General features: G+C 39.8%; 2 protein-coding genes across 8 annotated transcripts in view; one reads left to right on the top strand and one right to left on the bottom strand.

The window, feature by feature from the left end:
• WDR93 (WD repeat domain 93) overlaps nt 1-18,919 on the bottom strand; it is a 51,634-nt gene extending 32,715 nt beyond the window's left edge. For 2 of the 7 annotated variants that reach the window (XM_079125418.1, XM_079125419.1), the window contains exons 1-7: nt 17,587-17,752; nt 12,560-12,904; nt 11,817-12,009; nt 9,034-9,098; nt 5,193-5,271; nt 2,711-2,826; nt 1,701-1,739 (exon numbers count right to left, since the gene is read on the bottom strand). In XM_079125418.1, the coding sequence (XP_078981544.1) occupies nt 1,701-1,739; nt 2,711-2,826; nt 5,193-5,271; nt 9,034-9,098; nt 11,817-12,009; nt 12,560-12,862 (795 nt within the window). In that variant the 5' untranslated portion in view covers nt 12,863-12,904; nt 17,587-17,752. The other 5 variants (XM_079125420.1, XM_079125423.1, XM_079125417.1 and 2 more) reach the window with 5 other exon arrangements.
• On the top strand, nt 17,821-25,278 carry PEX11A (peroxisomal biogenesis factor 11 alpha). The gene is made up of 3 exons (XM_079125538.1): nt 17,821-18,004; nt 20,732-20,847; nt 22,735-25,278. Exons 1-3 carry the CDS (start codon nt 17,949-17,951, stop codon nt 23,283-23,285), a joined length of 723 nt encoding a protein of 240 aa, XP_078981664.1. The 5' UTR covers nt 17,821-17,948; the 3' UTR covers nt 23,286-25,278.
• Nucleotides 25,279-25,837: the final 559 nt, after the last annotated feature.

Genomic DNA, 25,837 nt, shown 5'->3' with positions numbered 1-25,837 from the left:
TGACAGCTAAAAAATACATATACTAAAAAAAGGAAGAATATATGAAGATTTTCATGGCATTGTTTAAGGGCCTTAAACTGGGGATAACCTCAATATCATCAATAGACTAGGAGCCATATAAGCTATTGTACATTTATAATAGGGTTTATTTGACATAGAAAACTATGCTAACAAATGAAAAAGAAATACAAGTTTGTAAGAAAAATATATATAGTACAATGGGCACTTAACATAGAAAGAATTTGCATAAGACATAACTATACCTTTTCAAAATAAACAAATATAAAAATATAAATACAGACTAAAGATCTAGAAAATGCACACCAAGCTGTAACAGGGGTCCACTACACACTTTGAACATAACCCTCACTGCTCTGACACTGTGGTTTATTTTTAAATGGATATTTTTCCCTTTCTCTTCTCCCCTTCCCACTTCCTAACCTTGGGAGAAGCAAGAGTAACTTTCTTCCCATCCTAGGCTGTTATCTGTCCTTTCATTCATAGACCACAGGAAAGAAGAGCCCAGACTGAGGAGTTGGCATCTGCAGATCTAAGAAAGGCTACATGTGAATGATGATTATTGACAGGGCATAGCTGCAGTGTGGCGTTGGAATCTTTAAGAGCCCTCTGTAACCCCCTAAGACTTAGAATCACAGCTTCTGAGACAGGAGTCCTCTATGTTTCTCCTTTGTGAGCAAAGCAATAAAAATTGTTTTTCCTTTTCCTCAAGACCTTGTTCTCATTATGGGATTGGCAGTGGGGACAAGGACCAAGCTTTCAGTAACAAATCTAATATGGCAATTACCTCTGGAGAGGGTCATTTATCTAAATTACTTGACTTTTCCAAGAGTGATGTAGTCATATCTTATTCATATATTCGTTTGAAATATAATGTAACTTTAAAAGGGAAACAAAAAGGGACCCTAGATAGAGGCCTCCATTTCAGGAGTTCTCCTCCACTCTACTGAGATCCCAAGTTCTCAAGGGCTAAGCCACAGGAAGATGGTGTGGTCTATCAGAGGGAGAGCCAGCATGCTCCAGGGAAGCTGCTCCATCCTCCAAGGTATTCCAAAACAAAGGTGAACCCCCAAGTTATTTGTCATGGTGGATTAGGCTGTTGTTTTTGGAGGGGGCAAATTCAGGTTTTATAGGCCCTCTTTAAGAAAAAGAACTCAAAATTATGAATACAAAATGCTCATGGCTACTCATACCACCCAATATGGGGGACTGTGGTAGAGGAAAGTTCAAGTGAAAAGATAATAGTGGTCTTAAGTGATTGTGGTTAAAATATGTTATTTTTGACAATTTCACAAAAGTATAAGACCATGTGACTACATTGCTAGGGCCCCTTCCAGGGCCTTGAAAGGAGCCAGTGTGAGGGGCCCCGAAATTTAAATTCCCTTAACTTAAGGACAGAAGACTGGGGGCTGGGAAGATAGCTCAATTGGTAGAGTGCTTGCCTTGTAAGCATGAGGCCCTGGGTTCGATCCCCAGCACCACCAAAGAAAAAAAAAAAAAAAAAAGAGGAGAGGAGGCCATCTTCAACGGATGTGAAACATAAGATGAAACCACAGGGAATCTGAAAATGGTGTCCTGGTGGGACAGTTTACCAGTAAATTGATATTTAAGGTACATTTCAAATAAAAATAACTATCTTTATAACTTAAATCTCTCTGGTGATTTTCTTTAAAGTTTCTTACCATTTCTAAGTTATCTGTAGTAGTGGGATCAACAGTGTTCTGAGGAGAAAATGAGAAATTAATTCACAATACATTTGATATATTTCCCCCTTCCCCTGTAACCTCCTGAGATGTTCTTTTTCCCCATCCCACTTCATTTCCTTTGGTGAGAAGTGAATTCATGCCATAGACATGGAGGACCAATGTATGGGTGGTCTTCTGACCTACAGGATTTTAATACCTGATCCTTCTTCTTCAGGATATTAGAATGTAGTTGGGGAACAGACATGGTGGCATGTGCTTGGAGTCCCAGAGACTTGACAGACCAAGGTAGGAGGATTGAAAGTTTGAGGTCAGTCTCAGGAACTTAGTGAGACTCAAAATAAAATTTTAGAAAGGGCTAGAAATCTAACTTAGTGGTAGAGGACTTGCCTAGTGTGCCTAACCAAGGCTCTGGGTTCAATCCCCAGTACTGGGGGGGGGGGGGAAGGTGCAAATTATATAAATAGGCAAATTAAGTCTTAGTCTTTACTAAGAAACTTTATCTTAAAGATTCAGTACAATCATATATTTAAACTGAAATGGTAGGGTTCCTACCTTCTGAGAATAATATGGAGGAGAACATACATATTTCCATATATTGAGAATACCTCCTTAATACATAGTCTGAGAAATTTAGTGGAATTTCAAGGCATTAAAGGATTACTTCAGCCCAGGAAGGAAAAAATTACTAGTGGGGTAGAAATCAGAGCAAAAGATTTTCCTTCCAGAGAAATATCTGGGTGGAGTCTCAGTGCAGAAACAAGTCCCAGTCAAGAGATACTGAGCTTCCCACTACTGAAGCCATCTTTACTTTTAAATATTTTATTTCATCCAAAGCAAATCAATTTTGGAGACATGGACACTCTTCCGGGTGTTTTATAGCCACCAGTGGGAGGTCTTGTTCATCTTGAAATTCTAAGGAGGCTTAGGCTAGATGTGGGCCCAGGCTGGGGAGAGACATATTGGTTGAAAACAAAGATGTTCCCTACCGGTTGCAGTTGTCTGGCTTTTTTCTTTGCATTTAAAGTGACTTGGGGGTGCTCCACTTCCTTGAGCCAAGACTCCTTGGGCAATTTATACACATCCAGCCAAACATCTCCAGCTCCTGCATTGGGAAACCAAACAGCCATTGAGCAACTGCAAGTAGGCCAAGAGTTTTGTCTGAGGAATGGCCTATCTTCTCAGAACTGCTGGCACCTCTGCGGTAGGTGCCTATGAAATTGCAACTTTGATAGATTGAAGGCAATGTAGTTTTGCAATGATTATTCCACGTCCTCGCTTGCCAAGTAACTTTCCCATAGAGAGCTGAACGTTCAAGTCACTGCCATCTAAGGGAAACAGGCTTCTCATATTTACAGCACTGATGCAAGACAGTTTTTTACCAAATTGTGGGCTCCACCAGTTCATGTGCTTTCTATATCACCAAAGAAAGTTCTACCGACCTTTTGCCCTATAGTTAAAGCCATCTGGGGAAGAAGTGATATATATGGAAGCACTGGAGAGGGCCTGGGCAAAGGAAGGGTTAGAATTGGGAAAGATGCCCCCCCAAAATTATTCTAATATTTGAGGAGATGACAACATATGGGGTGGATGTGGGACTACTATCGTGTCCTAGATATAAGATCAGCTTCTGTACAGAATACCCAACAAGCTGGGAAGGGCTGCTCTCACAGACTATAGATCCTGCCTAAATGTTTCCTTAAAAAAGTAATTATCAGTGGGCACAGAGGTGCATGCCTGTAATCCCAGCTACTCAGGAGGCTGAGGCAGGAACATCACAAAATCAAGATTAGCCTGGGCAACGTAGTGAGATCCTACCTCAAAATAAAAATAAATAAATAAATAAAAAGGGCCAGGGATATAAGCTCCATGGGAGAGCACCCTTGGGTTAAAAAAATAATTATCAGGCAAGAATGGAGGAAGGAGGGACTTTATAGAGGGAAAAGAGGGGTGGAAGGGTGGGGGAAGGAAAAATAACAGAATGAATCAAACATCATTACCCTATGTAAATGTATGGTTACACAAATGGTATGCCTCTACTTCATGTACAACCAAAGAAACAAGTTGTATCCCATTTGTTTACAATTAAAAAATTTAAAAAAAATAATTATCTGGAAATTTTCATTTCAGACCCCAGAACTGAGAGAATAAATGTCTACTGTTTTAAGTCACCACCAGAATGAATACAGATACACAAAAATTTCTTTTGATACAAAAGTATTATAAAATGTATCTTCCCCAGGCATCTAACATTTGAGGGCCCTTGGGAAACAGTATAGTGTTCCATACACTATGTGTGTAAATAACTAAAATTTGAAAATCAAGGTAACAAACATTTACATAAAATATGTTCTGTTAACACAGTACTAATGGCACCAGGCAAGATCAGATGAACAGTGCTAAGACTGATGGGTGAAAGGAGAAATAGAATATTTGAATCACCTTGAATCTTCCCCAAAATGTTAATTATTATAATGGGTTTAATATATGTCCAAAAATTCTTCGATTCTCCTGCCTCCAGGAGATGCCTAAATCATCAACTCCTGAGTGTCTGGACTTTGTGACTTGCTCCTTACAGAGTAAAGACAGGGAAAACAAAGCTGGGCATGGTACATACCTACAGTCGCAGCTACTTGAGGAGCCATGGCAGGAGGACCACTTGAGCCCAGGAGTGTGGGGCCCCCATCTCAAGAAACAAAGAATGAATGAAAAAGAAGGAAGAAAGGAAGGAAGGACGGAAGTAAGAAGGAAAGGAAAATAAAGAAAGAAGGAAGGAAGGGAGAAAGAAGGAAGTAAAGAAAGAATAAAGGAAAAAGTAATAAGTACTACAACAGAAAACCTGGCAGACACGACACCACTTTAATTAAGTGATTGAGGTGAATATGGGCCAAGTGAGTCACGCTGCAGTCACATGCCCCCAGATATGATGCAATGACAATGCTTCACCTCTGCACCATCTTCCCCAAATCCTTAGCCCCAGTCAAATCATGAGAAAGATATTGAACAACCTGAAATTGAGGGACAGTCCACAAAATATCTGACTGATACCTTTCCCAAGTATCGAGGCCATGAAAACAGGACCTATCAAGAAAACATCACTGATGTGGGTAGACTGAGATAATATATGCAATATGGTATTGAACCTTGGCGCAAAGAAATAATTAGTGAAAAAAACTGATGAAACTGGGAGAAATAATATGTGGTTACTGGTTATTAATAGCATTATATAGTGTGCTGATGCAATACTATTAACTATCAACCACAGATTATTTACCTAATCTCCACAAATGTACCACCACCATATTAAATGTTGATATCAGGGGAGCCTGGTGAAAGGCATAGGGCAACTCTGTACTATTTGCAACTCTTCTGTAAATCTAAATTATTTCTAAATAAAAGATTTTGGGGAAAAGTAATCATATGGAAGAGCTGCAAATCTGAACCTTCTTCACATTCCTTGGGTAACCTTGCCTTGTAAGAGGAAGGCTGCAAAGTCCCCACCCTGAGAGATCGCCATCTTTACACAGATGCTTTGCTTGCTGGTATCATCCTAAAAAGAAAGAGATGCTGATAGAGTAAGTGCAGTCTGGTAACAGAGAAAAACTATTTCAGAACCTTCTGTGGTTCAGAGCCAGAACAGATATCCTTTGAGATGTGAAAAGATGCCTCCCACAGCTTCACACATCTCAGCTTCGCACAGGAATTTGACAAGACCTTAATGTAAGGAAGTGGAAATCACTTTTCTGTCCAAAGGTTTTTAGACTTATTTCCTGATAATTTGTGGCATTCTATCAGATCTCCCAGTCAGGTTTGCAAACCCTCAAGTCTATGCTGACACTCAATTATTCAAATGAATTGAAATAAGTTCTATTTGACATTGAAAACTCTACTGGTTGCTGAACGAAGGGCTGTATATACACTATAGCAGAGACTGGATATAACCCTAGTATAAGACTTACTCAAATTTTGGAAAGTTGAGAAGCTCAGTGTGTATGGTTATACTATACATTTAAGGAGCTCGAAGACTACTAGCAAATTATGGTGGCTGGACTAGTTTGGTTGGTACACTACCTAATTTACTTAAGGAAAACTAGTTTAAGTTTTTAAATGCATACAGTTTAATATTAACTTGTTAGGAAATTTTTCAAACATACAAAAAGAGAAAATAACATAATGAACCCCCAGGAATCCATTTCTCAATATATGACAATTTTTGTTTTATCATCTCCTAAACTCAATAAATTACTATTTTTATTTAAGCCTACACAATTTCTAAATATCATCTACTATCTAATCAGTTTTTCAATTTCCTCAATTGTTTCATAAATGTTAATTTCTTTTTTGCAGTTGTTCAAGTCAGGGTCCAAATGAAGTTCACAGGCTGTATTTAATGTATCTTTTAAATCTCTTTTCATTTATAATAGCTTTCCACTTTTTTTGTCATTTATTGTTAAGGAAACAGGCCTTTTCTCCCCCCATATTCTGAATTGAACTAATTGAATCCCCATGATGCTGTTTAATAAGTTGGGGTGGCAGGGTGGAGTGGGCAGGGCAGTGTTTCTGGTTAACTGATAATTGGATCTAAAGGTTGATTAGATTTAGGTTCAATTGTTTCAGCAGGAACAGAATCCTTCCTACTACAGAATATCAAGAGGCTCATAATAGCTGGTTGTCTCTCTTCTAGTTGATAATTGAGAACAGGTGTCGTCCTGACTCATCAGCCATGAAGGTTCCCATCAGCCATTTGTGGTCATTGCCTAGACAATTACTCTGCAAAATGGCTTATACAATTAAGATAGTTGGATTCTATCATTCTTTCTGCATTTGTTAGAATCCTTCCACATAGATCTATCACCATTTGGTTACAGCTTATATGGGGAAGTGACTGATTTGTTAGTTTTCAGAATACTAAGTTTATGCCCTAGCAACTTCCAAAGGTGACAATGCATTTTTAAAATTCTTCCAAATTCAGGTTTTAAATATTTTAGTATGTTTTAATCCACCAACAGGATCTTTTTTTGGTAAAGTCCTGATACCATAATTATGCTGGTTTCATAAAATGAATTGAGTATTCACTATATAATTTTCTTTAGAGAGCTCTTTTTAAATTTAAGGACAGTTAAAGGCACAGGTGTTAGATGCATAACTTGATGAATTTTAACAAATGTACATATCCATGTAATCAACACCCTGTTCAAGGCACAGAACATTACCATTACCCAGAAAATTCCCACCTGCCTATTTTGATCAGTTACATCCTTACATGAAACCAACATTATGATCTCCTTTACTAACATAGATTAGTTTGGTCTGTTCTTAAATTTCATATAAAGGGAATCATGCAGAAAACGCTTTTTTGTGTCTGACTTCTTTCACTCATGTTTTTGAGTTTCATTTACTGCATTGTGATCACCAATTCATTGTTTTGTCATTAAATACTGTGGTATTCCATTGAACTATTATGTAGTACCACAACTTTTATTTGTTCTTTGTTTAGTTTTTGATTATTATGAATAAAGCTTCTATAACACCTTGTACAAATCCTTTTATGGATATATGTTTTCATTTGTCTTGGGTAAATATCTAGGTCATAGGTTTAACTTTACCAGAAATTACCCACCGAGTTTCAGATTGATATCATATTTCTACTAGCAATATATGAAAGTTCTTAATGTTCTACATCCTCCCTAGTAGTAGGTATGGTCCGTTCTTTTCATTTTAAGCATTGAAACAGATCTGTAATGGTATCTCATAGTAATTTCAATTTGCATTTCTCTGCTGAGTATTAATTACTTTTAAAAATTGGTTACTCATTTATTTTCTTTTGTAAAATGTCAGTTCATGCCTTTTGCCTATTGCCTTCTTACTATTGATTCTGAGCTCTTGTGTTTTAAAGAGATGGAAGTACGTGTATTTACCTATGTCCAGATAGATATATACTCCAAGTCTGTGGCTTGTTTTTTTTTTTTTTAATATTATTTTTATTATTATTAAGACTTTTTTAAAGTTTGAAATTTACTAATTTTGGGGAGGAATTACAATTAAAAATGAGGGGGCTGGAGATGTAGCTCTGTGGTAGAGGGTATTCTTAGCTTGAGGCTCCAAGTTCAATCCTCAGCATCAAAAGGGGAAAAAAATGTATGGGGGGAAAAAAGTAAAAAACAAGGTTCTTAGGGTCTCTGTGGTAAGTATATAAATAAATGCCATACAATTTTTCAACTTTTCTGCAGATTTGAAATTTTTCATAATAAAATATCAGTGGAAGAGACCACTATGCTGTTCAGCTAGATAGTCCCTCAACAAATCAAAGGCTTACCACATAAACTCCCCAACCAAAGTTCTTAAAAATTTCAACTTGACCAGATATAAAATGATTTTAAAACCTCTAAGGGCATACTGAGGAAAAACAAACTTTTTTACAAAACATGTTTGTCATTACCAAATAAAAATGCAAAAGAGATGCTACATAGATAAATAATTCTAGTTATCTGGTCAACAGGCAAAAAGCAAGCACTTGGGCCCTTGGGCTTCAATTCTTTGCTCATCTTTCACTACTGGAAATTCGTCTCTTGTTGGATGACCATGCCAGATGATAGGAGAGGGTGAGCTTGCACTCAGCCCTGCCCTCTCAGCCTGGGGAGTGGACCAGTGTTCAGCTGGTGGATCAGTGGTTTCTGTCTCTTTGCCACTTTGTGGTTTAGGGCTTTCTGAACATCTACATCTGTACCTGGAGTTGTGTAGCTGACCTCAGGTCTCATCTCCTTGACTTTCCTTCTCTTCATTGCTGACCTCTATATGCTGTCTTTGGCAAGGAGCACTCCATGGCAATCATGGTCTAGAACCCTGATGCAATATTCCGTCACTGGTCTGCCTAGTTCTCTTGTGCTCTGGTTGTCAGCCCCCTCATCACTTCTCCCTGTGCAGAGGGACTATGGTCCTGAGGATTCCATTTGTTGTAAGCTGGGAACCACTGCTTTAGTCAGGAAGGATTGTTGGATCTGGCTTTGAGGACCACTGTCCAAGTCTCAGTCCTTTCCACTCTCAGTCTTCTGATAATTCTGTGATAAGTGCATGGAAGACTAGCCTTATGACATGGACAGCATTCATAATGTTAGAGCACTTATAACAGTTGCAGTTTGTGGAATATCTACTGTTGCACTTGACCACCACCAGGCCCTGTATCATTCCCTGCCCCTATACCCTTTTCTTCAACATCAAATGCCATAATATCTCCAGCTCATATTCTGTGAGGGCACTTCTTGAGGTTATTCTTCCACATATCCCCACTAGAGGGGAAAGAACAGGAACTCACCACTTCATTGATGGCTTTGATTAGGAAAAGACCATCCTTATAAAAGTAAAACAGTCTAATGATACCTGAAACAGAAAAACAAGTGAGAATGTAAGACAAGTGAGCCAAAGAAAGTTGGATTTGTATCTGACCTCTGAACTTGTCATGCACCCTTAGCCTCCTCCCTGGCCCCCGCACTGCCTGTGCTGCTCTTGGTCTCTCCACCTTCCTCAGTCTTCCACTTGAAACGCTGAGGTTGTTATTCCTCCTGGGCCACCTCTGCCTACCTGGTCTTACCCACAACTCCCAGAAGTCTCCTGTAGGAACCTTAGTCACACTACTCTACCCCTTGACCAAGCCACCCTTTGATGTATTTTGTCACATCATTCCTTACTGCTTCACACTGTTATCCAACTGGTTCCTATGAATGTACTACGAACATTTCTTTTGCCAGTTCATTCTTTGAGGAACTGGATTATAACTCATCCTTCCATATGCCTCAGCCCCAACAAGCTCCTCATATAGTTATTTTGTTGAAGTGATAAGTAATTCTGTCATTCTAATTCCCAATTAGCCCAAGGGCTCCAGCGTATGATCATCACCTACCATGACTTCCTACCTCTTTCTTTAGGTACCTCCCAGAACTCATAACTTGCCTTTGTACTTTGTACTTTGTAATATAGACCTCATAAAGTATCTGGCCAGATGAAAGTCTAATCCAATCTAATAAAGACACATGAGCTATCTGCACCAAGTCAATGCATGTTCTAGGGATACCAAGGCAGTTTGCCTTCAAATTTATTTGAAGTCTCAAAATATTGAAACTTACACAGACATGATATGTAAAGTAATAAATCTAAACCTTTCTCTGAACCATCATTTGAACCTTTCTTCTGAGCACCATCATTCCCACAGACATCCTCTAGGTGCCTCAAATCTGTGCATGTTCAAATGAACATTTTCAATTCATAGACCCCTGAAATCTTATCCTGACAATCAATATCCTGCCATTTACCTGAGGCAGAAAGGAGTCACTTTTGTTTACTGCCCCCACATATTTCCCCATCACCTACCTCATACACTTACTCCCTCACTCCTATTCCAACATTATATTTCCATTTCTTAAGCTTTTTATTTTCAACTAGTTTTAGGCCTACAGAAAAGTTTCAAAAATAGTACAAAGAACTAAAATCAGCATACTACAGTGATACATGCATACCAATATTTATAGCAGTGCAATTCACAACAACTAAGTTATGGAACTAGCCCAAGTGCCTGTCAACAGATGAAGGGATTAAAAAATGTGGTATATAAGCACATTTGAGTTTTTATTCAGCCATAAAGAAGAATTAAGAATCCAGTAAACTCAAGAACTGGAGAATATCATACTAAGTGAAATAAGCCAGACTCAAAGTATTCTCTCATGGGGGGGGGCAGGAGAGAGAGAGAGAGAGAGAGAGAGAGAGAGAGAGAGAGAGAGAGAGAGAGAGAGAGAGAGAGAAGAAAAAGTAAAGAAAAAGAAGGAAGGAATCTCATGAAAATAGAAGAAAGACCAATAGAGAAGAGGAAACAGAGAGTGGGGTGGGGCATAGGAAGTGAATCCCACTTTATTGTGTAATTACAATATGCTAATTAAAACAATAACAATAGAAGGGAGATTGGCAGAGTAGAGTAAGTGGACCTGGAGAAGGGAGGAGGAGAGGGAAAGGGAAGGTACTAGGAAACTTAATTGACAAAATAATGTTATGTGCATGTGCAAATATGGCATAATGAATTCCACTGTTATGTGTAATGATAATGCACCAATAGAAAACAAAATTACTAAGGTACAAAAAGTTCCCTTATATCCCTCATCCAGCTTCCCCTAATGTTCCCATCTTACAAAACCACAGTACCATTTTCTTTCTATTTTAATAGCCTTGGTTCAGACCTTCATAATTTCTCTCCTCAATCAATACAATAGTTTTTCCTGGTCTCTCTGCCTCTTGTTTTCAAACTCCTGCCAGAGTACCCTTCCTAACATGCCAGTATGGTCAGGCCACTTTCCTGCAGATAGTTCTTCAGTGCACCTGTGATGAGTGAACAGAGGCTGTCATTTAGAGAGATGCATGACTGCACAGATGACTCAAAGCAAGCAGAAGTTTTCTGCCCTGTTTGCCCCAATATCATAAAGCCAGCTCCCTGACTTCCTGGTCAATGTTGATACTTGCCTTCTCCTGCTTTGCAAAGTAGAGAAGCTTGCTGATTGATGCAGGGCAGTGGTATGGGTTGCCCAAACATAAGGACAGGCTAGAGGAAGCCCAGTCTTTTGGGGGCAAACAATAGCAACAACTCACGGATGCAGGACACTGACTATAGTGTTTTATACTATACTCTCAGAAAAGCCTGATCCATCCTCAGAATAACAGAAAAAAGCAAGCTCTGGTTTACATGAGTGGCAGGACTACTGAGTACTAGAAGGGTGTGAACTCTGAGGCTACACTGCATGGTTTGAAGTCTGCCTGTGCCATTTACTTCTCATGTTGACCCAAGAAAGTTATTTAACCCCCATGCCTCAGTCGCCTCTTCTGAACAGGGATAATACATTGTACTTCCTTCCTAGGGTTACTGTAAGGCTTAAATCAGCTAATGCGTGTGAAATGTTGGAAGAGTGCCTGGCACACCATACTTGTAGGTATTAGCCACTACTGCATGACCAGGGATAACAATCCATGCCTGGCCCCACTCATATCTGGACAGGAGCTTAAACGGAACTGCAGATACCTATATATTAAGTTAAAAGAAAAATGAAAAACAAATAATACCCATTTCATCCAGGGGAGCAACAAGTATTTCACTCCCTAAATCTGTGGCCCAGATGGAAGTGACATCAACCTTCAGTTTCTCCCAAGCACATATTCGTTTAGAGTTGCACAGATTATAGATAAAGAATCCTTTGGCTACTCCAATAAATACATAGTCTTGAGCAATAGCCATACAATTGGGCATTTTGTTTAGCTGGGGAAAAAGAAAACAATTATTTTCACTCTCACTGTCTTCAAGTAATACAAGGTAATTTTTCAGAGGTTCAAGAGCTTTTCTTACAAAGATCATCCCCAGACATAGTGCTTATCTAAAACTCTTACCCACACATTAAGAAATTCCCAGCATTTCACTTTCAGGGGAAAGAGGCCAAGAAAACAGAATAAATGTACATTTACAGCACTAAACATGGCCACAGGCCCCATACTTCAGTGCACAGTGGGAAGAACAACAACAGAGGTGCTAGTTGATTCTCAACTGTCAAGCCAGAGAATGGATTAATTTGTTAAGAAAGATTTCTCAATATCAATAACAGCACACAATCTTCAATTAACCACAACCCTATTTCCCCAGGCAGTTAGCAGCCCTATTTTAATCAACACCAGCATGCTTACAGCCTTCCCAAATTGCACCTGTCTTACTAAATGAAGGTTTCTAGTAGAAAGACCTTCCCTGGATCAGGTGTCTTCACATATTAACACTGAACTGAGAAATAGAGACTCCTGGTCAGCCACCTGCTCCCTACCTGGATTTCTTTCAGTGGAGGGTGGACAGTAAGCTGGATGCAATCGCTCTCAGATTCCTTCAACATGTCCCTCTCTTCAATAAGTTCCCATGCCCAGTCAAACAGAAGATTCACCAGCTTATTGATCATTCGATAAGGCTGAGGCAGGGAATCCACCCCCAGATCTAGGTCCTTGATAACATAATCCTCCATGCTATCCTTAGACCAGTCCTTCTCTGTTGGGGATGGCACCTCCAGTGGTCCCTTTCGTGTAAATGTAGGCAGCCTCATCTTCTGGGTCTGAGTTTTTTTGGAGGACGACATCACAGAAGGTGGGACAGAGAACTTCTATGAAACTCTGAAAAGCTAAGAAGGGAAGTAAGCAAAGGAAATTTGAGGAAAAACAGGGAAGCAAGAAGTTAGCACACAACACTTTCCTAGCACAATAACCTCTGGGGACTATTTATTCCAGATACTGGCGCGTTCCTGACTTATCACGGGATTGCTACCACATTCTTAGAATGTGGTCTTCATATTAGAAGGATATCATAAGAGACAGCTAACTTCTGCCCAACCCAGGAAGATATTTAATGTTATGAAAGGAGGGGAATTTGTCACCTGATAGGAGAGTAACTGTCATTTGTCCCAAATGGAATTCACCATCTCTCCTACAACAAAGGCCTTCTCCTGCTTCTCTGTATTGGCAAATGGCTGTGCTCAAGTCAGCCTGGTAATGAGTCATAACTATCCCCTTTCTCTTCCCTCCACTCCAATTGGATTCAGATTAAGAACTTTGGTCCTCACTGTCCAATCTGTTGCCTTCTCACTTTCCCTTTGCTGCCACACAGGAGATCTGCAGGCACAGTGCCCAGGACCCATGAGATTCTTTAAGGGTTTATAAAAATGTCTAATGGGCTGGGGATGTAGCTCAGTGATAAAGCACTTGCCTAGCATGCAAGAGGCCATGAGTTTAATCCCTAGCACCGCAAAAACAAAACAAAAGTCTGGGGGAAAAAAAAGAAAGAAAGAAAGAAAGAAATGGGGCTGGGGCAGGGGCTCAGTGGTAGAGCGCTTGCCTGGCATGTGTGAGGCACTGGGCTTGAGTCTCAGCACCACATATAAATAAGTGAATAAAATAAAAGTCCAACAACAACTAAAAAAAATTTAAAAAAGAAATGTCTGAGACATGAAAAATTACTAACTAAAAAACTCCTACAAAATCAAAATAATTATTTACAAAAACACTTATAACTTATCAGCTTTGCTCTGTATGTGTATATAAAATTCAAGAAAAAAACAAGTAAACCATACTTCAGAAAACTCAAAATTAAAAAAGGATTCCAAATATTATAGTTGGAAAAAAACCATTTAATGGGGAAGCTGGGACACATTTTAAGATGCGTAACATGTAGTGGAGTAGGGTCTTACAATGTAAGAGTGTCTGAAGAACAGGGAAATCTTGTAAAGATCCTGATGCTATCATCCTATTTTATTCTGTGCTGGAGTCCACTTGTGATGCTTCCATCCAGTTGATACTGGGCAAAGAACCACCTCAAGTAATTAGTGAGAATAGTAACCTAGCTCATGCCACCAGCCAAGCAGGAAATCTTACAATTTGCAGCTGGTTTTTATTTTTTATTTTTTATTTTTATTTTTATTTTTTTCGTGCAGGGCATGGAGTATTGAATCCATGCAGCTTAATCACTGAGCCACATCCCCAGCTTTTTTTATTTATTGATTTTGAGACAGGGTCTCTCTAAGTTGCCAAGGTTGGCCTTGAACTGGCCATCCTCCTGCCTCAGCCTCCCAAGCTGCTGGGACTACAGGTATACACCACTGTATCTGGCTCCAGTTAGCATTTTTAAAAAGAAATTAAGAAACTAATTTTACAATTGATATGGAAATACAAAGTACAAAGAATGGTAAAAATAACTCAGAAAAAGAAGGGTAGATTTGGAGGACTACCACTATCTAATTTCAAAACTTATTATAAAACCACGATAATCATGACAGTGTGATATTGGTATTACAATAAACAAAGAGAACAATGAAACAAAATAGAGAGTCCAGAATTAGATACACGCACATATGGAGAAATTATTTTTGACAAAAGGGCAAAGACAAGTCAGTGGAAAAAGGGTAGCCTTTTCAACAAATAATGTTATTGTGATTATTTTGTCTACATGGGGGGAAAATGAACTCTGATCCATTTGTTTGCACCATATGCAAAAATTAACTCAAAGTGGATCACAGACCCAAATGTAAAACTCAAAACTGTAAAACTTCTAGAAGAAAACATGGGAGAAAATCTTTTCAATCTTCAGTGAAACAAAGATTTCCTAGATAAGACATTAAAGTGATTTAAAAAGAACAAACTGGTCATTTAAACCTTCTAAAAAAACACATATGCTCTTCAAAAGAAAGTATTAATAGAATAAAAGTTCCACCAACTGGGGAAAAATACTTGAAAAATCATATATCTGATAAAATAGGTGTGTCCAGAAGGTTTTATTTTGTTTTGGTTTTTGCAAGACTAGGGTAGAAAGCAAGAGTGATCTACTACTGAGTTACATCTCCAGTCCTTTTTATTTTTTAATTTTGTACAGAGTCCCACTAAATTGCTGAGGCTGGTCTCAAATTTGCCAAGGCTAACTTCGAACTTGTGATCCTCCTGTCTCAGCCTCCAGAGTCACTGGGGCATATTCCCCCATGCCCAGCTGTATTCAGAGTATTTAAAAAACTCTCAAAACTCAATAACAAGAAAATAAATAACCCAGTTTTTAAAAATGGGCAAAAGACAGATACTTAACCAAAGAAGGTATGCAAATGGCAAAGAGGCACATTAAAAGATGTTCAGTGTCCGTGGGTATTAGTGAGTTCAAATTAAAATCATGCAATGCAATTACGTATTATTGGAATGCCTAAAAATTAAAAAGATAGACTATACCAAGTATTGTAAAAGATGTGGAGGAACTGGAATGTTCATACACTAATTCTGGGAAAGTAGTACAACCAGTGTGGAAGAGTTTGCTTTTTTTTTTTTTTTTTTAAAGTTAAATACATTGGGCTGGGAAGATAGCTCAGTCAGTAGAGTACTTGCCTTGCAAGCACAAGGCCCTGGGTTTGATCCCCAGCACCACACACACACACACACACAAGGTTAAATATATACCTACCATAATATCCAGTTAGTCTACTCCTAGGAATGATAGAAAGGAACTCAAAACGTATGACCAGGACTTGCAAATGAACAGTCACTACAGCTTTGTTCGTAGGGACACCACAGTGGAAACAATTCAAATATTTACCAATAGACAAACAGATAAACTCACACATTGTTAGGGGGAATAGAAAATAGTACAGCCACTTTGGAAAAGTTTGGCAGTAAGTTAAACATACCATAGAATTCGGCAATCAAATTCCTATGTGTTTATGCAAGAAAATTTAATATTTACGTCTCATTTATAAGTCTATACTTAAATATTTGTAGCAGCTTTATTTGTAATTGCCCCAAACTGGAGACAACATGAATGTACTTCACTTGGTTGTACAGCATGTTCACATTATGGAATCTCTCAGCAATAAAAATTACAAACTATTGATATGTTCTACATGAATGAAACTCAAAGCTACAGGAATAGAAAATAGAAGATAAAAATCTGTTAAAAGCACCTTGTGCTCATCCCTATCATCTAATACATCAATGTAATGTACTCATCAATTAACGGTGTAACTTACTAACTTATTGCCCTAGGCCTAGAGCTTAGCACAGTGGTTGGTACCATGTGGCCAGAAGTCAACAAATTCTTATTGTTTGCTGCACTGCCTGGTCCTGTGCCATGTACTTGGAGAAAACTTATGGCTTTCTCTTTCGTCACTGGGATTGAACAAAAAGTGTGTTTTATCACTGAGCTATATCTTTAGTTCTTTTAATATTTCGAGACAGGGTCTTGCTAAATTGCTGAGGCTGGCCTTTAACTTGTGATCCTCCTCCATCAGTCTCCCTAGTCACTGGGAATACAGGCCTGCTCCTCCACACCTGGCTACTTCTATCCTTCTTAAAGGCATGTCACTCTGGGAACCATGAGTAATCCACTGGGCCCAGAGAGTATACTTACCCAAAGCCTAGTTTCTAATTAAGACCATGTTCAGGGTACCCATACCTCCCAAAATTACTGCTCAAATGATGCCAGAAGCTGAATGATCCTTTCTGATTTCTTCCTGGAAGTACTTCCAGTTGTTAAGCACCCCTAGGACTGAAAGATGCCCATGATTGCTTACAAGGGCATGGGCAGAATCTGGATGTATCTTGGAGTATCCACCCTTTTAGCAACGTAGGTGGGAGTCAAAAACAAGAAGAGAAGGGGAGTGGGAAAAGTCAGGGGACTAGCTGTCCCCATACTATCACATTCCAATTGTGTTTCCAGGTTTTCAAGGAGTCTAAGAAATCTAAAACTGAACTTGGTCTTATACATTATAAATGTATATCTGCCAAAGCAGGAGAACACAACATATTTTATCTAACAATTTGTTACTCGATTTATACTTTTAAAATATTTAAACATATGACTCTCCATTTGTACTCTTACCCCAGACCTGAAAATATTAGGGGAAAAGGATTACAAAAGCAGAGGGCCTTACTTTGTGGCAATAGGGGGCACCTCTTATAAAATTACTGTTATAGAATGAGTGGGGCTCCACCTACAAGGTCCAGAGAATGTTCAGTGGTGTAATTTCATTGTAACCTACTTTTCCTCTACTGTGTGCACGTCCATCTTTTTAAGACTTCCTCAGATAATCGTCTTTCAGTGTTCAATAATCCTAAAAGAAAAATCTCTCATGTAATTTATTCGTCTCTCAAGCTAAAAATATACTCCAGGAATTGGCTCGGCTCTAACCGTTATCGGACCTGGAGCGGGGAAGGTCCAGGGGAAAAAAGTCACGGCGCTGAGAAACGATGAGGCCGGGTGGTCCCCAAGCAAAGGCCTAGGAGAGTTCTCTAGCTGGAGAGATCCCTTAGGATTCCCCCTGGGGTTCCCAAGATCTACCGGGAAACGCGGGAGCCCTGGGAACGCCTGAGAATGGGGAGACCGGTCCCTCACGACCTCTGTCTGGAGACTCAGGTGGCAAGCCGAAGTCCTAAGACACCAAGGGAGCCGCCACCCGCGACAGTAGGATCCGAGGTTGTGCACCCCAGGCTGGGCGTCTCGGCGTCGCCTTAGTAACCACCACTTCCGGCTCAGAACGGAAACTCGCTAAGGGCTCTCGGAAGGCGTATCAGCCCCAAGTGGGCAGAGACTCAGCCCCTCCCACCCCACAGTTCCCCTGACCCGGACATTCCCTGGGGACCCACTGAGCCCCAGAGGACCCACGGCCAACCCGGTGCAACTCGTGGCCTCGGGCTGGTGCCATGGACGCCTTCATCCGCTTCACCAACCAGACCCAGGGCCGGGATCGACTCTTCAGGTGAGTCATTGCCGGCGGCCTCCATCTCTTCCTCGCCGGGTTCCCACCACCCCAGAAGGAGAAGCGAGCTAACACCCCGGGCAATCGAAGCAAGAAGGTCGCCGCCAGCTCCCGCCGAGGACGTTTAGTGCACGAGCCCCTCTTCACCTTCGATTCAGTGGGGCTGAACATCCCAGCCGCGTCGAGGCCGCTGGCTGTGTGTCATCAGTCTTCCAACTCTCCTCTCTCCTAACTTTCTTCTCCCGGGAAAGAAAAACCGAGTTCTCCCCTCCCAACATTCTTCCAAGGAATTTCTTTTAACCCATTATTCTCCATCGTCCTATATACAACTATTTTAAAATCTTAAATTGTAACTTTGAAATAGGCACTTATAGTCACTTTGAAAAATAAATATTTTTAGAGTTCTGTTCATTTGAGAAAAGTATTACATGAATGACTTGAGTGTTTATAAAGGATATATACACCCTAGATGTATATATCCTATTTCCAACCTGTATCATTTCCAACCTATTTTAATAAGCCCGTGTCAATTTTGTTGAAATATTTGCAGAATCGAAAATTTGGGACTTAGTGGGTTAAAGAGAAATTTTGGGTTGGCATTTGTGACTAGGGGAGCAAACCACTTGGTTTCAAACACCCCCTTGAAATGCTTATAGAAAAACAGAAGTTGTATTTTTTTCTTTATCTTACACTAATGCCCAATCTGTGTCATTGAGATACCGAGTGTGAAATAATTTTGTAAACTAAAAATACAGTGGAAAGAGCCCTTAGAACTAACTGCACCTACAAGGTACATGCTGTGCCCCTGAAAATATCAGATTGTTTTGATTTTTAATCCTTGCTCATGATGTTTCTTTTAGCATTTTGCTAAAAGATTCTTGCTGAATAGTCACTAGCTACTGTTGCCGTTTTACTTGACAGCTCTCTTTCTTCTCTTCTGGGTATTCAAGTGCTAATATAAAAACACACCAGTAAGAGTAGCCCTGTGAGACTTAGGTAAGCAAACTTTGTATCAAGTTTGTTATCAATGTTTTGCACATGTTAACTTATTTAACCCTCATGACAACTTTGTGAAAGAGATACTTTCACAGATGGGGAAACTGAGGTAAAAGGAGATTTAATGGGTACTAAGTGGCAGAGTTGAGAGATGCAAATCCACTGTTGATGCCAGTGCCCACCTCTTAACTACTAAACCTTTCTAATTAACTTGATAACTTTTCAAAACAGTTGCAATATATACAAACTTCATTAAAATAGAAATCTATAATGCCAGTATACCCAGAATATATCCTGCAAGATTTATCAAGGAGGGTGTTAATAAAATAATCACTTAGAATATACTTATTCAGCAAGATCAGATCTCTATTGCTCATTTCCCTACCTTCTTAATCATTTGTATAATTTTCATGAAAAAGCTGGTATTCATAAAATAATGCCATTTTCAGACCTCCTCCTATTGTCAGATCAAAGCTGAGAAAGGGAAGTTCATTGACATGAGTAGCTTGAGCCCTCTGGTCAGAAAGCACCCTGTAAAAGAGGCAGAGAGTGCCTGGTGCAGTGACACAACTGTAATCCGAGCAACCTAGGCTGAGGCAGGAAGATCCCAGGTTCAAGGCCAGCCTGGGACTTTAGCCAGATCCTGTCTCAAAATAAGAAGGGCTGGGGATGTAGTTCTGTGGTAGAACATGCCAGGTTCAATCCCAATATGCAAAAAAAAAAAAAAAAAAAAAGGCAGATAGATCCCTGTCTTCTTCTCCTGATCATTCTCCCCCTTCTTCTCCTCCTCCTCCCTCCCCTTTTCTTCCCTCTCATTTATGTGATACTGGGAATCAAACCCAGGGCCTTGTGCATGCTAAGAAAGTACTCTGCCACTGAGCCACACCTCCAATCATTTCTTCTCTTTTACTTTATTACCAAAGTCATGTTCACCATTTTGGAAAATGTTCCACATTTTTTTGAGATTAATGTACATATCATACAAGGACTCAAATGCAGTTGTAGGACAGTAAGAACTGGCACCTACTTTTATTGACTAGACTTCTAGATGCATTTGGATGTTTGTGTGATATCCAATTTCTCATTTGTTATATTTATCAGTAAGTCATTGTTAAAGTTGGCATTCCCTTTATTGAGTATATATTATTATTAAACAGGATTCTGCTTGTATTTTATATATAATACTTGTAAATTTTGAGAGGCAAATATAAAATACATCTGTACTAATTTTTGTATTGGTGTGTATTTTGTCCTTAAGTTTTAAAAGATTAAATAATATTCAAACTGTAGATTTTCATTCAAATCTGGTTTAAGTTTCTGTCCTGTCACATAAATAGTAGGTTAACTATGTGGTAAAATAGTTCATTTTAAAAATCTGAAAATCATTTTATATGCATGGAAACTTTGGGGTAATTTCCACTTTGACTACATTCATGTTCCTGTGCCAGTAAGGAGCCTTTTGGGGAGCTGTTCAGTGCATTATTGCAAAGTCCTCTTTCATAATAACCTTTGTGTTGCATTTCCATTTTATGTTCTACCCTTTGGCCCTCTGCAGAATGACTGTTGCAGAATTTTGCTCTTGTAAGAGCTGCAGAGGGAGAAATCCTCTTTGAAATTTTGCCTTCAGAGAGATGTTTCTCTTTGCCTTTAGCAAGATGTTTCTTTCTCTTACTTCATGAATCAAGTTTTATTTGGCTTAGAAATCATTTTCCTCATTCTTTTCCATTTCAGAGCCACTCAATACACATGCATGTTGCTTAGATATTTGTTAGAGCCTAAAGCTGGCAAAGAGAAGGTGGTAATGAAGCTCAAGAAACTGGAGTCCAGTGTGAGCACTGGCCGTAAATGTAAGTACCCTGTCTCTTGAGGGACAGTGGCTCCTGGTGTAGAATTCTCAGCCTCAGGCACTGTAATTCACAGTTTGCTTTCAAGGTTTTAATTTCTAGTCAACCAAGTTTATTGATGACGTTGACCAGTAAGGCTACCTCATGGTAGGACCAAAAGGTTGAATGTTTGCCTGCAGACCATTCACACACACTGTCCTGTGTTCATGCTTAGTGCTATGTCAAATTCTTCTGCTTGATCCTAACAAGTGGGACATAAAATGTGGTAGCTCATCTTTTGTGCTTACAATCACAAAGCATCTTGACAATCCCTGGCATGAGCTTCTGGCTCCTCTGAACCTTTTGTTCTATAGAACAGAAGAGCAATGACCTAGGCCACCTTCTTCTCTTGAGGATTGCTAAAGGATTTGAGGGATACATTTTTCCTAGACCATTTACAAGGTAGTTTCATGTTAAAGGCAAAAAGTGAAGGCAGTATTTTACACTCATCTAAATTTCATAATAAATCATCCTGGGAAATCCCATACATCATGTAACAATAGCATGCCTAGCACCTCACTGTTTGATGAGAACCAGATGTTGCCACAGCAGGCCAGCAGAAGCATTAGAATGGGATGTAGACAATGACATATTGATCAGTTGTTTTTGAGCCCCTACTTCATCAACGAGCAGTTCTTAGCTTTGTGAGAGAAATAAGATCATGTTATAAACAATGACATAAGACTTGTTGCCAAATGTGGTGACTAGGGTAAAGAAAGATGTTTTGGAGAAGGTAGAAATTGAGGTGTGGCTGGAGAGACAGAAAAAGCATTGTTCAAGGCAGTTTCCTCCAGCAAAGGCTCAGAATTGTTATGAGCAAATCATTATGTTGGAGGATCAGTGTCAAACTAAGAAACTGGTTTGACAGAGAAGACTTAATTTGTCAAGCAGAGCATGGGACGGGTGGGGTGAACTTTCCTAGATTTGGCGTGAAGGCCATGATTAGAAATTCTGTTTTAGAGTCTTTAGATTGGTGGAGCTCAGAGGTCCTTCAGAGGTCATTAGACTCTCCAAAAGGGACTTGTTCAAGGTCATTCAGTCAGTTAATACAAGAGCCAGAATCAGAACCCAGAATCCATGTACTAGAACAGTCATGACATGCCCTGTGTTTGTGTTATATTTGGTAAAATAATACCAAGCACTCTTGAGATCCTTAGTGTTCAGAGAGTAGCCACGTCTGAGCCCTTACTGAGTACTTCTGTTGTATCTTTTGTAATATTTAGGACCAGAACTCATTCTCCAGGTTCTCCATAAATACTTGTTGACTCATTAATTGAAGTGCATGCCTTCATACAGACTTGCAGTCACAGAGGTCAATTAATTCATCCAGAGCCCACATGACAACCTTACCATCTCCACTTTGTCTTCTTTGACTAAGGGAACAAAGAGGGTGTGGACCACAGAAATGGCAAAATGATAATGGTGTTTTTTTCAAAAGGCAATCTTTTTTTCTGGAAAGTAAATAAAGTGTAAAACATTAGACTCCAAGAGAATGTTGCACCTGGAGTTCATATGATAGTCCTTCCTTCAGAAGAAAGTGGCCGTGGAAATGTTCCAGTGTAACAACCCACACTTATGATTAGCCATGCCTGAAGTAGGCAAAAGTCAATGTTAAGATATTCACTAGACTAGAGGAGATGAATTTTTAAAAGTCACTGTCTTTTGTGCTTTCCAGCATCATTTTAGGTGTCCTTAACATACTATTAAGCCCTCTTTTCCTTAACTAAGGCTGAACTTGAAACAATCATCAATTATTAAAATACCATGCTGGCCCCTCACCCTGACACAGGGATTCTGCAGCCCCATTACCTAGTAGTGAGCAACTGTTAACTGTGTGGGTTCTTCTTACAGGGTTCCGATTAGGCAATGTGGTACATGCTATCCAGTCAACTGAGCAGAGCATCCATGCCACCGACCCAGTGTCCCGCTTATGCTTAACATTAGCCAACCTGAACCGTGTGGTTTATTTCATCTGTGACACCATACTCTGGGTGAGAAGTGTGGGTCTCGCCGTGAGCATCAACAAAGAGAAGTGGCAGACATGGGCCACTCGCCACTACTACTATTTTCTCCTACTGAGTCTGATCAGGGATCTGTATGAAATCTCCCTGCAGATGGGACGGCTTGCTCATGACAGGGCAAAGAGAGAGAAGTCATCCCAGAATTCTTTTGGGTACAGCTTGGCTGATGAAGAAACAGAATGGCTTTTATTTCGATCTCTGAAGCAGCATCCTCCCTTGCTTCTGGACACAGTGAAGAACTTCTGTGACATCCTGATCCCTTTGGACCAGATGGGGATCTATAGGTCCAACCCAGGCATCATTGGGCTTGGAGGTCTCATATCCTCTGTGGCAGGTATCATCACTGTGGCCTATCCTCAGATGAAGCTGAAGATCCTCTAGGGTGTCTGTAGGCTAAGGACCAGAGACTGTTTAAATACGACAGCTTCATGAAAGAAATATTTTCCTTGATCACAAATCATGTCATACCATGCTTATATTTTTTTGTTCACGTGAACATTTATGATCTGTAATGTGAGCAGAGGTGGGACCAAGAATGGAGCTTGAGGATGTATGGTGTTTTTAGAGTACTGGAATGACTTCTGAATTTCTGAATATTTTCCCTTCACCTAACATTTACTGAGCATCCCTTATGTGCATAGTAGGCACTTAGCATTTGCTGCATGAATAAAAATTGAAAAAGACCCAATCTAATAAGTGAACTCTAATACATGTTTATGGATTGGGTTGTATGGATTATTGGTTTCACGTGATTATCATGGATCTGATGCACAGCACCTTCAGATCTGATAGCAGACCACTTTTTTCCCATCAGCTGTACCCCGCTCCATAGGTGTCAGTAGCAGGATGGTGGGGAGCTGGGCTGAGAGGCTCCTCACCTGTTGGCCTTGACCATCACTGTACTTTTGTCCTTATATTCAGAAGTAGACTCAGAAACACAGGCATCTTCATGGTGTAAATGTGTCTGTGGAGAGAATTCTTTCCATAATGCAATGAGTAAGCAAAATTCAGAAGTAAACAGAAGGGAAAAATAGGTGGAAGGTTACATCCTGCCTCTTATGTAGATTGTGACTGATAAGAAAATTGACACTGAAAAAGAGCAAATAAAACCCAGGTCAGCACACTCCTTTGATTCCCTTTCTAGTGTGCTTTCCATGACATCTCATTGCCTTCATGATTGAGTACAAGTGTGAGACTTCAGAATCCTGTGCTTTTTACCTCTTACCCTTCTCAAATTTGGAACTTTTGATAATGGTTTATATTTCATCCTACAAAACTAAACCTACCTAGACCTATCATCCAGATTGTTTTTATTTAAAGCCATAATGTGGGCAATTCCACATTAATTTTCATCAAGATGCAGTTTAAAATTTCATGATTACTCTTGTAAATGTAGGAAAGACATAATTTACTTATTCTTAGGGTCATTGCGGGAGGTATGAAGGAGCAGTAAGGGACCAGTAAAAAGGACTTGGGAACATTGAGTCAGAAGCATTTACTTGTGTTCCTACTTTCCATCTTGGGTTATCTTTTTTGTGAATTCAGATTCTTTAGTTTGAGGGAAGAGAGGTGGAGAAATAGGGTGCTAGTACATAGGAGGCCAAGGCCAACACTACCAGTAAAGCCATGTCATTCATCTGAATGTAAATGAGAAAAGAAATATGCACTAAGTAAGGTTCCCATAAATGTGATTGAGATTTTTGAAAAGTAGACTCAAGTCCTTGGCTCTCTGTTATTTGTGTGTGTGTAGTGGGGTAGGGATGCTGGGGATGCCAGGGATTGATCGATTCCAGAGTATTGTACATGCTAGGCAAGCACTCTACCACTGAGCCACATCCCCAACCCTTTTTATTTTTTATTTTGAGACAGGGTCTTGCAAACTCTCCCAGGCTGGCTTCAAACTTCTGATTCTCCTTTTTCAGCCTATCAAGTAGGGATTACAAGTGTGTGCCAGTGCACCCGGTGACTGGCTGTTTTTAATCTGATCCATAAAGATAGGAGGTTTGAGGTGGGCATGGTGGTGCACACCTGTAATCCCAGCAGCTCAGGAGACTGAGGCAGGAGAATCACAAGTTCGAGGCCAGCCTCAGCAACTCAGCAAGGCCCTAAGCAACTTAGTGAGACCCTGCCTCAAAATAAAATATAAAAAGGACTGGGATGTGGCTTAGTGGTTAAGTACCCCTGGGTTTGATCCCTGGTACCAAAAAAAAAAAAAAAAAAAAAAAAAGGTTTGAGAAAGAAAGAATATTTTGGAAATTTTAAGAGAAATGAGAGCTGCTAAAGCAGGGCAAATAAAAAAGCTTAAGTGTTTTTTAATCTTGTCTAGATTCTTTAAGAGATTAATTATGTTCAATAAATTTCTAGACAAAACTGATTCATGTATCTGTGAATGTGTTCTGGGATTAGAAAGGAGTTAACAGGAACACAGTAGGGCAGACACTCCCTAATCCAAGTCTATACAGTAGGTAGAGGGAGCTTTGGGTTGGGAGATGCAAGCTGAGAGGGTGGATTCCAGAGAGATTCACATGTGGAGGTCCTGGGTTGCGAGGCTCCCCTAAGAAGCTCTATCCAAACTGCTATCCTGTAGCGGTGCTCTGCAGCAGCCCTGGAGATGGTGCTATGGCCTCTGCCTAGAGCAGGCTGCCTTGAATTCATGAAGGCATGTTTTATTGATTTCAATCTTGGAATCCTCTGCAAGTAGAGTGGGTGGTGTGTCTCCTCCCTGTGCATCTTTCTCCTTCCCAACTAGCCCTCCCACCCAAAGCTTCCACATTCATGAGGGGTTCCAAATACCAAAACATTCCCTAATAGACATACAGGCCAACACATTCACAACTGAACATTGTTGCCTGGAAATTTGTTTATTCAGCAATGAACATTTGAGTCCATGTTGCTCTGGGGTCAGGGGGTTCACCTGTGAACAAGATTACCAA

This window comes from Sciurus vulgaris, assembly GCF_902686455.1.
Source record: "Sciurus vulgaris genome assembly, chromosome: 2".
NCBI lineage: Eukaryota > Metazoa > Chordata > Mammalia > Rodentia > Sciuridae > Sciurus > Sciurus vulgaris.
This window is presented reverse-complemented; position numbering and strand designations above follow the sequence as displayed.

Coding starts and splice junctions, on each gene's coding strand:
- PEX11A (XM_079125538.1), top strand. CDS start 17,949: ATGGACGCCTTCATCCGCTTCACCAACCAGACCCAGGGCCGGGATCGA. Junction 18,005..20,731: donor GGCCGGGATCGACTCTTCAG/GTGAGTCATTGC, acceptor TTTCCATTTCAG/AGCCACTCAATACACATGCA. Junction 20,848..22,734: donor TGTGAGCACTGGCCGTAAAT/GTAAGTACCCTG, acceptor TTCTTCTTACAG/GGTTCCGATTAGGCAATGTG.